This window comes from Scylla paramamosain, chromosome 8, assembly GCF_035594125.1.
Source record: "Scylla paramamosain isolate STU-SP2022 chromosome 8, ASM3559412v1, whole genome shotgun sequence".
Lineage (NCBI taxonomy): Eukaryota > Metazoa > Arthropoda > Malacostraca > Decapoda > Portunidae > Scylla > Scylla paramamosain.
The window spans coordinates 15,604,540-15,620,122 of NC_087158.1; the positions used below are offsets into that span (position 1 = coordinate 15,604,540).

General features: G+C 40.8%; 2 protein-coding genes across 16 annotated transcripts in view; both read right to left on the reverse strand.

The window, feature by feature from the left end:
* LOC135102849 (TOG array regulator of axonemal microtubules protein 1-like) overlaps nt 1-2,587 on the reverse strand; it is a 124,417-nt gene extending 121,830 nt beyond the window's left edge. For 3 of the 12 annotated variants that reach the window (XM_064008428.1, XM_064008427.1, XM_064008423.1), the window contains exons 1-2: nt 2,298-2,569; nt 934-1,233 (exon numbers count right to left, since the gene is read on the reverse strand). The gene's annotated coding sequence lies outside the window, so the exon portion shown is untranslated. Of the gene's footprint in view, nt 1-933; nt 1,234-2,297 lie in introns of all 12 variants that reach the window. The other 9 variants (XM_064008429.1, XM_064008431.1, XM_064008425.1 and 6 more) reach the window with 6 other exon arrangements.
* A 7,469-nt stretch (nt 2,588-10,056) lies between these two features.
* Nucleotides 10,057-15,064, reverse strand: LOC135102853 (transmembrane protein 237A-like). 4 transcript variants are annotated; one of them, XM_064008438.1, is made up of 5 exons: nt 14,908-15,064; nt 13,006-14,055; nt 12,256-12,377; nt 11,166-11,331; nt 10,057-10,788 (listed from the first exon to the last, which is right to left on the reverse strand). In XM_064008438.1, the coding sequence occupies exons 1-5, from the start codon at nt 14,992-14,994 to the stop codon at nt 10,651-10,653; spliced, it is 1,563 nt and encodes a 520-aa protein (XP_063864508.1). In that variant the 5' UTR covers nt 14,995-15,064; the 3' UTR covers nt 10,057-10,650. The 4 variants fall into 4 exon arrangements, with proteins under 4 accessions (XP_063864508.1, XP_063864507.1, XP_063864510.1 ...); XM_064008437.1 differs by having other exon boundaries at nt 10,511-10,788; nt 14,887-15,009; XM_064008440.1 differs by having other exon boundaries at nt 10,511-10,788; nt 13,006-14,050; nt 14,887-14,935.
* Between the last annotated feature and the right edge of the window lie 519 nt (nt 15,065-15,583).

The window sequence follows — 15,583 nt, forward strand, 5'->3', positions numbered from 1 at the left end:
TGATGATGATGATGATGATGATGATGATGATGATGATGATGATCCTGTCACTATCAATCAATGTTACACTTGCTGGCCACTAAAACTCCCTTCCTGCTTCACTTGTTACCTCAAAAACCACCAATAATCTAAAGTCACGTTTGGATCGATGTTGCCGAGAAAAACGCCTCCTTTAGCCCAGATTTTTTCTCTTCAAGTTTCAGCTGAAGAGCCACGACAAGACCTGATTATCTTTACTGAATATTCCATCCCCTCTTACGATGTACACTGGTTCTTAAGTGGAGTGCAGGAAGAATAGACTAGAGTCGTTGTTAGTGCTGGGTCATTAGGGACCTTTGAAAAGATTCATAGACAGTGATGACAGGCAGATGCTACTACTACTACTACCACTACTACTACTACTGTTAGTGCTGCTGCTGCTGCTGCTGCTGCTGCTGCTGCTACTACTACTATTACTACTACTACTACTACTACTACTACTACTACTGCTGCTGCTGCTGCTGCTGCTGCTGCTGCTGCTGCTGCTGCTGCTGCTGCTGCTGCTGCTACTACTACTACTTCTACTACTACTACTATTATTACTACTACTAATACTAGTACGATTACTACTAACAATGATGGAAATAATGTAAATAATAGTAATAATAATAATAATAATAATAACAATAATAATAATAATAATAATATTAATAATAATAATGATAATAATAGTAATAATAATAATAATAATGAAAATGATAACAACAACAAACTAACAAACTAACTAACCAACCAACTAACCAACCAACTAACCAAGCTGCTAAACAACTACACAAACAACCACTCAAACAAACAAACGAAAAGAATCAAGAACATTAATAACAATCACAAGCCCACAAAACACACACACACACACACACACACACACACACACACACACACACAAGGGATTACCTTCACACGGGCATCCTTCGTGACCGTGGCGGCGGGTGTCCACGGGAAGGGATGATCACTACAACACACATGCACACACACGCACCACACCACCACACCACCTTAACACCGCAGCACCACACGTTATCACCACGCCGCGGACTCACTAACACTGACTCGCAATTATAATCTTTTCAAGCGCAGCCACAAAAGTCGTATATTAAACAGTCACTTCGTTTTCTATCACTCGGTTTTGTTGTCACTTTTCTGCCCCCTCTCCCTCTCTCGTTCTTTTTTACCAGTAGCACGAGGAGAGAAGTTCTGTGAGGGATAAATAAGGAGGAAAGGAATGAGAGAACCAATATATAGAAGTAGTTTTTAGAGGAAGAAGTAAATTAACAACAGAAGTTTAAGAAGCGTGAGGATGGAGGTTCTGTAAGGGATGAGTAAGGAGAGAAAGAGAAAGGACGAGCTGTGAGAAATGAAATACAGTGAATTTTAAGAGAAAGAAGTAAATTATCAAAAGAAACTCAAGAAAAAAAAAGTCCGAAAATAGAGAACAGATAAGAACATTTAGAAAGTTGTAATAATAGAAAGTTGGCATACAGAAAAGAATTAATGAATAAGGACGAAAAATAACACAGAAAAGATTGAAATGAACTGAAAGCATTAGACTATAAAGCGATAATGAATTGACAACGAGGTAGAGGGAGCTGAAAAGAAAAGAAGCAAAAAAAGAATTTGGTGAAGCAGTAATGGCGGTATAGCAAGGAGTGATATGAAGTTGAGCGTTAGATGAGAGTGAAGGGAAGTGTTTGTGAGGTTGAAGGGGAAGGTGTTGAAGCGTTGTGGGGTTGTAAAGGTTAGGGAAAGTGAAGGCAAGGTTTGGAAGAGTAAAGGGAAGGTTTGAAAGACGAAGGGAAAGTTAGGACAGTGAAGAGATGACTAAGTGGAGTTAAAGGGGAGAATAATGGGTGTTGTGATGAAAATTAACAAGGAACAAAAAAAAAAGGGGAATAGTGAATGTTCTGAAGTTAGAGTTACAAAATAAAGAAAGAGGATGAATGGGAAACGTTAGCACTTTATAGAAGAGTGAAAGGGGCGTATATGAGGGAGTTGCAGACTTGACGAAGGAAAAAAAGAAAATTTAGGAATGTAAAAAAAAGGCACGAATGTTGAGTGGTAAGAAAGATTAAATTATGTTAGCACGAGGGTGAGGCGAGAGGAAAAAAAATAAAAATAAAAGGAATGAGTGAATGAATGGTATAAATAATGAACTAAAAAAAAAAAAAAAGTTAAGAATGTCTAGAAAAATTAGTTATGTTAGCAAGAGGGCGAGGCGTGAGGTGGGAGGAGAGAAGAGGGGCGGAGGGTACACTGCTAACCGACGGAGCGAAGCAGTAACAGCAGGAGCGGCAGCAGCAGTGTGGGCTGAGCACTGACTGAGGGCACCACACGCACGCCGCCGGACTCCACCACCACCACCACCACCACTACCTCTACCTCCTCCTCCTCTAAGCCACCTCTAGCCATCATCGATCATCCCCCTCCCTCTCCCCTCTCCGCTCCGTTCCACCTTTCCTTACGTCGCCTGCGTTAGGGCGATCGCCAGCTTAGCCACGCTCTCTCATTGCTGTACTGTGCCGCCCCTCTACCCCACGACAGAGAGAGAGAGAGAGAGAGAGAGAGAGAGAGAGAGAGAGAGAGAGAGAGAGAGAGAGAGAGAGAGAGAGAGAGAGTCGACTATACGATCGAAGGAGTATTGATAAAACTTATAAATGCCTGCAATATCAAGGAATTTGACTTCCTAAGAACACTAAAGCTTGGAAAAGTTCGATGTGGAAGTCTGAAAATGAGAGAGAGAGAGAGAGAGAGAGAGAGAGAGAGAGAGAGAGAGAGAGAGAGAGAGAGAGAAACAACACAAGCTTGACTCTAATCCCGTATACATGTGTTATTAACTTACACACACACACACACACACACACACACACACACACACACACACACACACAATGAAATCTATGGACGAGGAAAAATGAAGAGAACTTATGGTCTAAAATGCGGTTAATTAAGGATCAGACATACATACATACATACAGACAGAAAAACAGTCAGAAAAAGAAACAGACGATAAGAAAAACAGACAGAAAAAGAAACAGACGATGAAAAAAAAAAGGACAGCACGTGCATACATGAGCAATTACGAATGTTTGGAATGATAATAACAAAAAAAAAAAAAAAGGTGAGACATGCACGGCGCGAACAGCAATGCACCGCAATAACACCGAACACAAAAAGACGGGAATTATACATCACATTTCGCGGAAGACATCAACTACGTAAGAGCGCACGCGGGGGAACGAACTCACACACACACTCACACACACACACTCACACACATACACACACACACACACACACACACACACACACACAGAAATAAAAACAATAGCATATATACAAACTTTTGAAATAATGTAAGAAAAAAAATATATACGTTCTGCAGAAGAATAAGCTATAATAACAACAACAACAACAATAATAATAATAAACAGGTAAAACAGATAAATCAATATATAACACATCACACTGAAAAAAAAAATAAATAAACAAACAAATAAAAACATGCTACATTTCCCCATAATAAATACAAAAAAAGACAAAAAAAAAAGAATAAATAAACAAACAATTAAAAGTAAGCAAACAAACAAACAACAAACAACACAGCTCACCTCAAAACACTTAAGAAAACCCTCTTCCACACCTCTCCCACACAGCACGCAAGTAAAGCCCTCAAAAACAAAAACAACCAATCATATAAGCAACATTCCCTTTCCAAAGCCCCGCACACAAAACGAAAACAATAACAATAACAACAAACGAGGTCACACAAACACGCCACCAGGTCAGAGGTCAGGCAGAGAGGTCACAAAACAAGACACGAAGAGAGAGAGAGAGAGAGAGAGAGAGAGAGAGAGAGAGAGAGAGAGAGAGAGAGAGAGAGAGAGAGAGAGAGAGAGAGAATGTGTTTGGGAGGAATGAGGGGAGGGTAAGAGGCGAGGGGTGGGGAGGAGACAGAAGAGGAGATTGGGGGCGAGGAGAGGGGATGGAAGGTGATGAAAGGGGATGGGAGGGGATGAGAGAGGGGACGAAAGGAAGGAGACAGGGTTGAAGGAGTAAGACCAAGAGAGAGAGAGAGAGAGAGAGAGAGAGAGAGAGAGAGAGAGAGAGAGAGAGAGAGAGAGAGAGAGAGAGGATAATAATCAAGAGGTGAAGAAGAGAAAGAATAAAGAAAGAAAAGAAAAAAAGTAAAGGAAGAAGAGACAGAGTAGAGGAAGGAGAAAGTAAAGGAAGAAGAGAAAGAGTAAAAGAAGATAAACAGTGATAGAAAAAGAAAAAAGAGATCAAAAGAGAAAGAGAAACAGTAAAGGAAGAAGAAAAAAACAGTAAACAAAACAAGAATACACAATAGAAATCAGAGAGAGAGAGAGAGAGAGAGAGAGAGAGAGAGAGGGAGGGGGGGTCTGAAACTAAAATGCATCATGAGGTGAGACACTGAGAACACCCGTGAATCTTGCTCCACGCTCCGACAATCACGTGTTGTCATGAACGAATAAATTGTTGGGGGGGGAAAATTTTCTCGTGTGATGGACAGCTATTAGGTGGCGGCGGCGGCGGCGGTGGCGGTGGTGGTGGTGGGTGAGGAAGGAGGAGGAGAGGGAAGGACTGGCGGCGGTGAGGATGTGGTGAGGAGGAGGAGGAGGGAGTGGAGTGGGAAGGAACTGGTGGTGGTGATGGTGGTAAAAACGGAATGGGGACAAGTAGAGGGGTGTTTAGGGAAGGTATGGTGGTGATGGTGATGTGAGGAAGAGAGGGAAGGGCTAGTGGTGGTGGTGTTGGTGGTGAAGGGGGGTGACTAAGCAATTTGTAAGAAGGAATGGGAAATGGTGATGGAGAAATGGGTGTTTACAGAGGGGGTACTGTGTTGGTGGTGCTGGTAATGGTGTTAATGGGGAGGGAAGGATACAAGTTGGTGGTAGTGATGATTATATGGGGGATGAATGATGGTGAGGTGATAGGGAACTGCTAATGATCAGGTAAGGATAGATGATAAGTAGATAGGATTGGTTGCGTTGGCAGTTAGGATAGGTAATGAGATGGTGGTGGTGATAAGAATGATGGGTGGTGGTGGTGGTGGTGGAGCAGGTGGTGATCAGATAATGGAGATGAGCATACCACACCTGGCCACAATTAACTAATGAACCAACAACAGCCACACAGGTGCATGTTGACAAATGTGTATGGATGAGGAGTTAAATATAGGTCACTGTGTGTGTGTGTGTGGGGGGGGGGAAGGAGGGGAGGGGGGTGTCTGGGTCAATATCCTGGGCATGGAAATGAATAAACAAGTAATGAGTCGCTTTTCTGGCTAAAAATAAATCATCAACAACAACAACAACAACAACAACAAACCTAACTGCATCTAAATTTATATTGTTACTATACAAGACAAGAGTTTGAGGAAGAACACACACATAAAGTTTCACACCGCCCTGGCAAAACCCCCTAAAAAAATACAGCTTCCTGCCAAACCTTGTCAACAACAGCTAAGTCAAATCAATAGATAGTGGGAGGCACAACATTCCTCCTCCTCCTTCTCCTCCTCCTCCTCCTCTTGTTCTTCCAATACCAAGCCACAATACTCCTCCTCCTCCTCTTGTTCCTCCAATACCAAGCCACAACACTCCTCCTCCTCCTCCTCCTCCTCTTCTTGTTCCTCCAATACCAAGCCACAGCACTCCTCCTCCTCCTCCTCCTCTTGTTCTTCCAATACCAAGCCACACCATTCCTCTTCCTCCTCCTCGTGTTCCTCCAATACCAAGCCACAATACTCTTTCTCCTCCTCCTCTTGCTCCTCCAATACCAAGCCACAACACTCCTTCTCCTCCTCTTCCTCCTCCTCTTGTTCCTCCATTATCAAGGACAGCAGCACCTCTCCCCACACCTTCTTCAGTATATGTCTCCTTTAGTTAAGCTTACCATATGCATCCACACATCCACTACACAACCTTCTCCAGTAACTGAGAAATGAATAAACTGAGAAGTAAATAATAAAAACCAATCCAGCACTTGTGAAATAAAAATAAGTGAAGAATTAAATACATGAATAAACAAATAAAATAAAAAAGACATGGACTATACTACATGCAAAATAAATAAACAAATCCCTAAATAGATAGATTAATGAATTAGCAGATAAATAAATAAATTCATATATAAAACAAAAACAAGTGCATGGCAGAGCAAAAACCAGTCTATCTGCATATCACTTTCAAAACTGGCAAGAGCACAGTCACTGGAGTAAGAACATGACAGTGTGCTGATTGACTCACCTGAGCATGGCAAGACAGGGAGGTGTGCTGGTGGTGGGAGGGAGCAGCTGTCTGTTGAGAGTTGTGTTGGCAGTCAAGCATTCACTCTTCACACAGCTCTGAGTCATGGCTGAATCAAGTGTGCACCTCATGAATTTGTGGGCCTCTGTAGCAACATGGCATGGGTTAGTGAGGTGTTGAGAGATGGGGGATGAAGATCAAGGATGTGAGAGATGTGATTACTGTGCTGTGTTTGTCACTACACTTAATTTTCTTGATCTTTGGCAGAGTGAAATGGGTCACAAACCTGGGGTCTTTGGTATAGTTACACCATCAGTGTTATTAGCATTGTATCCGAGGGCTTGTCCTTAGTGGAGTGAAATGTAGACTCAGATTGGTATGGAAGTACAGTAAAACCTCCCTAAACCAAACCCGGATAAGCCGAATATCAGATAACCCAAAAGCCATCAACCTCCTCAGTCTGCCCAGCTCCACTCCATCCCCAACCACACCAGAGCCACCAGCCAACATCTTTGACTTAGACTCTGAGTGACAAGCAAAAGTACACTAGTAGTACATTGCATAGTGTTATGTTAGCTCTTATGTGACCAGTGTGTTGTGTACAGTTAAATGAGCTCTTAAGTGAACACTAAGTGTGTAGTTATGTAATGTTAAGTGAACTCTTAAGTGACCAGTTAGTGTGTTGTGTACAGTGTGTAATAACAAAATGTGCTGTAAATAACAATAAATGTACATGTTTATGTACATAGAAACCGGCCAAAAATGTGTACTGATGAATAAACCAAACTTTCGGATAAACCGTTGGCCACCTTGCTCTATATAGTTGTTTATGGAGGTTTTACTGTAATTACTGTTTGTCTTTAATGAAGAGAAGTATAACAATTACGAACATTAAAGAAAACAATTATTATGTGATGACTGTCTTCGAAGTGAAAATTAGGGTTAAAAATGCAAAAGAAATAGTTATTGTGTAATGACTATTTATGAAGTGAAAAATGGGTGTTAAGAATGCAAAACAAATATTCACCATGCAGTGTCTGTCTTTGGTGATACAAAAACTAACTACTGTTGCAAGTTTTCTATATTAATAAAGAAGGAATGAGGACTTTAAAGGGGTGATAATCTACTCATGCCAATAAATCATTAAAAATAATGAATGGTTTTCCTTCCTTCAAACAAATTTACATTAACTTTGCTAACTGAAGGAATATAACAATACACAACAATATATTAGCATGACAGGAGTTTCTATGTCAACATCAGACTGAATAATAAATGGTAACTGCATGAAAACACCAGTTCTGTGGAGACTCCAAAGATTTATTTTGGTCAAACTCCAATATACATATTCAATCTCTCACACACACACACACACACACACACACACACACACACACATTCATGCACACAATGAGTCTCTAATAAATGCACTTCATCCTCAATACTTTCTGAACACCACCTAATGAAGACTTTTGACTAGCACAACACTCCCCTGGTCCCTCACTGGCTGCACTACCACACCCCCCACACCAGGAAGTGCGGCTACACACTTTCCTTTAGTCAGTGACAAAGGTGTCCTGCTTCCTGATTCATGTGACAGAATGGCACCATTCAGGTAATGCAGATACAGAAGTATTGATATCTATATCTGCAGAATATCCTCATAAAAAAATATGTAGATATTAACAATAGCAATAAAACTCACATCAGTAAATATATTTTTATCACAGCTGATATTCAGATTCACATCCACATCCTCACTTGAAAGAGGAGGATGTTTCGGATACACTGTTTGCTAGTTCATAATAAAGTCTTTGCCTGTCACTTGGCAGGCTGAGGGTTGTGCCACACTCAGGAGTAAAGCCTTTCACTCATGAGCAGCATCGTGCTCCCTGAGTAAGAGGTGGTGTGTGAGTAATCTCAAATTTATTCACAGAATAAACACTAAGCTGTATCTGGACGAACAACAGCTGACAATCACAAGTCCAGCATGTGATTCCTAAAACTGTGGGTAAAATTACACAGACCTTACAGACATGCACCTCACTGCTGCCTAGGTAGAGTAAGGGTATATATCACCTTGGTCCACAAACAACATAATTACAGAAAAAAAAAATCATATTTTAACCATTTGTGCAATGACAGATTTCATGCATAGTAAACATGTATTGGGTGAGGCTTGACAGCATGAATCTGACCACGCCACAAGGGCAGTCCCCCTCACATGTGCTGTAATGTGTGTACCTTTGTATAACAATGGCAACATGCATAGATGCTCCAGTGCTTTGAATACAGTACATCATCATTTTATACAAGAAAAGAACTTGTGGAAATCAAAACAAGTACTGATATGTTAGAGAGACTGCACAGTACACCTTGTTATGACTAGAATGTAATCTTTCCTTCAGCCTACTAGAAATAAACAGAAGATACATTTACTATTCTTTATACTGTGTTCCATTGCTTTGGTTTTGATCTTTGCTGCTTATGACTAGAATGTTATCTTTCCTTCAGCCCACTAGAAACAGAAGGTACAGTTACTGCTCTTTATACTGTATTCCATTGCTCATTTCCATTTTTTGCTGCTTGCATGTAAAACAATACATAACAGACATTAATTTGTCTGATTTCACAAAGATTCCTGACAATAATACTTTTATATAAATTCTTCTTTCACTCACATTCATGCATCACTTAAGCAAAATAGAATAATGAATATGTCTCTTGTGCTCTCAACATGAGATGGGACGGACAACTTTCCAGCATCCTGATGGATTGGATGGCTAGATGGACAGAAGGTGAGGTAGTGGAAGATAATACAACTGTGTGTTAATCTACTTGAAAGGTTGCCTACACCACACTTAGCCTTTACTGTACAGGTTAAGAATCCCTCATCCAGAATGCTCAAGACCATAAGTGTCTTGCATTTTAAATTTTATGGAAATACAACTACACACAAAAACTTCTATATATGATGGGGTTATATTCTGAGAAACTTACTATGAATAAATGGTATTGATCATTTATCTTCTGAAAAATGACAATGAATTAATGACATTGTATACAAAAAATGTATCACCAAATATTATGCTATCATTAGAATTATTTCATACAACAGTATCATTTATAACATTACTGCACTGCCTTTACGTTATGGTGATGTGAAAATTGAATCACAAATAATGTCACCGTTCAAATTCCTGGACTCCTGAGGTCTCTTTGCTCTATAATTTCTGTTATGGGATTCTCAACTTGTATGGACACTATACACACACACACACACACACACACACACACACACACACACACACACACACACACACACACACACACACACACACACAAAGTGGAGTGTTACCACAGCAAACTACATAGTCTTGCACTGACAATACTGAACAATCCACGCAGCAGCACCAGGTTTTCACTAAACTAACATCACCCACACACAGTATTAGTACATTACCACACACCACATTGGCCTTCACTTTAAGAAATATACAAATACACACATAGGCAGTTAATGTTAATGATCACCACACAGACCTCCACCATATCAACACCACTTACAAAGAGTTAGTAGATTCAACACACACCACACTCACCCTATCTGTACCAGCACCATACACACAGTTATGAGAGGGTTAATGCACACCACACAGGCCCTTACAGTGTTAATACCTCATAATATACAACTTCATGCACATTTTGTAAATATCTGCATAGCATCATTCTGATACTAATGCTACCAGGCACTAAGGATGATTGTTGTGTTAATGGTTCTTTCAGCAAAATGAGACAGATAATTTGAGAAAAAGGCATCCACAATAAACAATACTATCTTTGTACTGAAAGCTGAATTACTGATGCTGCTGATGATTCAGACTCAATAAGTATTTCTTGAATCCTTCAACATCAAAGAAATGCTTGGAAGTAAAAATTATATATACATTTATAATGAAGACATTCTAATCGAGACACTTCTTAGAATAGCATACAGCAAGAAAAAAATAAATAAATAAATTGATGTATTTTGTACTGTAAATGAGATCAATGATGAATAAAAAATTCTGGAATATTGCAAACACAAGAAAAGTTTTTGTATATAAATCAAACTGATAAAATAAGGACATAAAGGAAGCTACAAGAAGCCAGCAGGCCTACACATGGTAATCCCTGTGTGAAACATACCTGCCTATGACCACCTATCATCTCTATCTATAATTTATCCTCACCAACAAACTACCAGTTTATCATTCAGTGGGTAAGAGACACCATTTGCTAGCCCTGGCATGACTCTGACCTAACACAGTGAGCCGGGCAGAGCGGGGCTGTGATGAACATGGCACTACTTGTTGTGGCTGTGCTGGAGTGCATCAAGCAGGGCGTCAGTGTGGGGATCTGGCACCACTGCCAGCCACGCCAACACTGCCAGGGAGGTCCGTGCCACACACATCCACCGCCACCAGTCCACAAGGTCTGATGCCTGCAAGGGCAAAAAATATTTAATCACAGGCAAATTACAATACATGTTATGATCCTTAAAACTCTGTAAATTTCAGTTTAAAAAATGGAATTGACTTCGAAACTTTAAACTTTGAATTTTTTTCGTTTAATATATTTTCAAGGTCTTTTATTTCACTTTCTCATATTTTACTTATATGGACACATTCTTCCTCCTGATAAAACAATGTATGTGATCCTGTAACAGTATCTTTCATAGTCCTCTCTCAAATATTATCAACACACTTCACAATGTCGAGTAGCTGTTATTATACAATGCACTTTCAAACATTACAGTGAAAACATTCCTTACAACTGGTCACCACTATTAGTCCCCCCACTACACACCAACAGACTTACCTTCTCTTCTGACACCACTTCATCAACATAACTGGTGTAGTTGATGAGGACATTTTCGGCACGCACCGCCACCAGGGAGAGCACCATGGAGGAGATGTACAATGCTGGGGTCCAGGGCATCCTGATCCCATGGCCGGAGACCACACCTACCCCTATGAGGTCACACCTGCCACGGAGAAATGTATATGTCTCAAACTTCTACACAAAATCAGTACTTAAGACTAATTACTCACGTCGGTGCTGTACTTCTTGAATTAACTGTAACATTAATCTATTGGGAAGCAGTTGGAAGGAAATGAGAAAGAAAACCAAGCAAGACATAAGAAAATAAGGAAAGCTGCAAGAAGCTGTCAGGCCTACATGTGGCAGTCCCTATGAAAAATATGCCTACCTTAAACCTGTCTAATCTTCTTTTGAAACTCCCTAATGACTCAGCACTAACAACCTGATTACTGAGTCAATTCCATTCATCTACCACTCTATTTGAGAGGGCCTAGAGATTGTGTGTGAAGGAAGATTTGAGAAGGATGGACATTAAAGAAGAGATCATGTACTTCATAACTTAACAATAATACAGAACCTATTTGAAAGACCAGTGGAAAGGCTGAAAAAAGACTGAGAGATGCTGCAGGGATGAAGACATGTGAAGGATGAATACCAGAGAAGAGACTATCTATCACTATAAAAAGAACAGAAGACTCATAAGCTATTGAACATAATAAGGGAGAGGAAAAGAAAAGAAAAGAAAAGAAAGATGAAATGGGAGAAGGAGAAGGAGGAGAAGAAGAAGAAGAAGAAGAAGAAGAAGAAGAAGAAGAAGAAGAAGAAGAAGAAGAAGAAGAAGAAGAAGAAGAAGAAGAAGAAGAAGAAGAAGAAGAAAGAAAAGAAGAAGAAAAAAAACAAGAAGAAGAAGAAGAAGAAGAAGAAGAAGAAGAAGAAGAAGAAGAAGAAGAAGAAGAAGAAGAAGAAGAAGAAGAAGAAGAAGTAAATGAAAATGAAAAAGAAACAAAAAAAATGATGATGATGATGATGATAATGATGTTTAGAGGTACAACACACCTCCCCCAAGAATGCATCCTCCCTCACTGACCTGTCAAAGGCTGCCACCAGACACAGAGAGGTGAGGAACAGCACAAGTCCAAAGAACACATGAGCCACGGTGGGGGGGTACACCTTCGGCAGCTTGCTTGCGTCACCCTCCAGCAGGAAAATCTGAGAAGATTTTAGGAGAAATATTTCAAGTCATAAGTGTTCCTTCTTCCCCATGTGACACCAATTTTTCCTTCAACAATACAACATTCCAGGATTTTTTTTTTTTTTTTGCAAACTGTCCTAATCTATTTTTACTATTTTTACTTTACTATATCTTATTTATCTATTTATTTTATTTTCTATTTTTTTTTTTTATTTGCTTTAAGCTGTGGGCAATGTGTTGTAATAAAGATCTGCCTCCTCTAGTTTCCCCATCATAGCCTGTCTACTGAACCATGCTGCAATAACCTCACTATCTATACCAAAGGCTGTGGAGACTAAACAGAATAGGAAAAAATAAACTATGCCATCTGAGAAATTTTTACCAATGAACAGAAAAGCAATTCAGAGAGAGAGAGAGAGAGAGAGAGAGAGAGAGAGAGAGAGAGAGAGAGAGAGAGAGAGAGAGAGAGAGAGAGAGAGAGAGAGAGAGAGAGAGAGAGAGAGAGAGAGAGAGAGAGAGAGAGAGAGAGAGAGAGAGAGAGAGAGAGAGAGAGAGAGAGAGAGAGAGAGAGAGAGAGAGAGAGAGAGAGAGAGAGAGAGAGAGAGAGAGGTCTAATAAATTGAGTAAAGTTTAACTGACACTCACCATGAGGCAGTGTGCCAGGGTGAGGCCAGCCAGCAGGCCTTGGCACAGCACGGAGAAGGTCCTGAATCCACTCTGCAAGAAGATGGCATGAGAATTTGGTGTGGGAGCTTCATTACCATCACGGAGCTCCTCATTCTTCCTCTGCATGCCCTCCATGTCATTCCTTGCTATGACAAAACCACCCAGCTTCTCCTGGTATATGGTGCTGATGGTGCCTCCTGGGTTGATGGTAGTGTTGAAGAGCAGGGCAGGAGCAGACAGGACACACTGCTCCTCTCCCTTCCCATTACCAATGACATCCTCCTCCATCTGCTGCAGCTGAACAGTGATATATGACTCCTTGCTTGTGCCTTCCCCGACCAGCATCTTGGGGTTGTTTTTCCTTCGGTCCTTCTTCTTCCTGGTGGGTAGCGTCTTACTCATCTCAGGGGAGGACATGGGTGGGGCTGAGGGTGTGTAGTCTACCTGCTCTGTCTTCTCCTCTCCCTCCTCCATCTTTCTGGGTGTCTCTCCTGCTACTTTCAATGATTTGGTTTCAAACTTATCATTCAGGACCTGTGCCTTGTCCCTGTCCTTCACAGACCTGAGGTTCTCTCCTCCTTGCTTGACATACTGAGGTTCTGGTGGGTTTCTCTCAGGCTTCTGCTCAAAGTGACTTAAAGACGATCTCCTCTTTTCTTTCAGCGGTGTCATCTCCAGCTCCTTGGGCTTCACACTGGCCTCCTCTATCAGGGCTGACAGCTTGGAGGAGAGGAGATCAGAGTCACTGCCCTGGCGACCCATCTCACTCTTGTGGCTGAAGTCCTGTGGAGGTGATGACCTGGACTGTTCCCGGAAGAAAGGATTCCTGCCCTCGGAAGAGTCTGTTGAAGGTTCCCACTTGGAGTCTCTTCGGTGGCGGGATGACTTTCTTGGCGGTGAGTCAATCTCCACAGCCAGTGACTTCTCAAACGACTCCTTGGACTTCATCTCCCACCGGCGACGGCGACTGCCCCCCCCACTGCTCTTGGCCGAGGCTGTTCTTGGTGCCTCACGCATCCCGGGCCTGTTCTGGAAAGGGCATTCATGGTAAGGTATTCTTCCTCTTCAAACATTTCATCTATAAAGGTAATACAGTGTTTAGTGTTTTCATCTCTATGAGGAATAAGTGTTTCAAGACAAGTCATGTGCAGCAAGTAGGTTAGAGATAAAAAAAAAAATAATAATAATAATAAATAAAAAAATAATAATAATTATAAAAATTGTAACTTCACATACAATACGAAAATCTACTGAATAATAGTGCAATATATCAAGTCAGTTCCACAAAACAGTCAATAATATCTGAGTGCTGGAGGTGAAATGAATGTTGCTCGTGTAGTGACAGGACAGGCTGGGACAGTCGGCACTTGTGACCACCTTGGGTTGATCAGCAAAGTGTCACTGAGTACCTTGGCAAAGGCCTGATACCATGAAAAACTATCATAGGCAATCCTTCCTTGATTTTATGATGGTCCAAGGCTGGGCACCACAATCACAACCAGCAATATCTAACTACTGTAAGTCTACACAGATGAGAACCCAAGTGTTTGTGTTCTTTGCACCACTGCTTCCATACAATGACTCTGGCTTGGGATATAATGATACAATATACGTGATATACAGTACAAGAAAAGACAAAACAACCTGATAGTACGACCAGTCATTCACGTGGCAGCAGCCTTGTGTCGTGTTGAGGCTGGGGACAACCATTATTGACCGCCAACCTTGACCTTGCTCGCCAGGAATGCGGAATGACCAGCCTTCACCGCTAATGACTCATCGACACTTATCAATTATGTCACTAATGGCAACGCTCCTGTCGACACACACACACACACACACACACACACACACACTCACCGATTCACAGGATGTGCTCACCTGTAGTAAGTAAACACTCGGCGCTTTGGTGTTATGTTGTGTTGCGTGAATCTTGTCTTTCCAACGGCACTCCTTGGAGTAGACCATGGATATGTACCCTTAGATAGATAGATAGTTAAATAAATGTATAGATGGACAGATAAATAGATAGATACATAGATAAACAGAGGGATAAATAAGTAGATGTGCTAAGTATTTTGCTTCTTTACTATTTATTATCGTTTTTTTTTATTCTTTCTTGTCTTACCTGCCTTAAAAAATGTACTACTTTTTTTTACCTTTTCAACTTGTGTTTCATAAAAAAAAAAAACTTAATTATGTCCTTTTATTCGTTATGTGGTTGCCATAATTTTAAACTTTCCTTCTTAATTTCACATCTCTTCACTCCACAGTACGTATTTTCACTCTTCGCTCCACATAAAAAGTTGCTCTGCTTAGGAGAGAGACAGACACACACACACACACACACACACAGAGAGAGAGAGAGAGAGAGAGAGTCTTATTAATTCATGCAGCTCAAGTTCAACCATTATCCGACATGAGGCAGTGTACCAGAGATTTTCAAGAGAATTTTCATGATTCTAATTATAGTTGAACAAGAATTCTGCTCTTTTAATAGTCTATAATGGAAGCTGTGGGACTTTTCAAAACTATTTTTCGCCATTCTAGTGACATT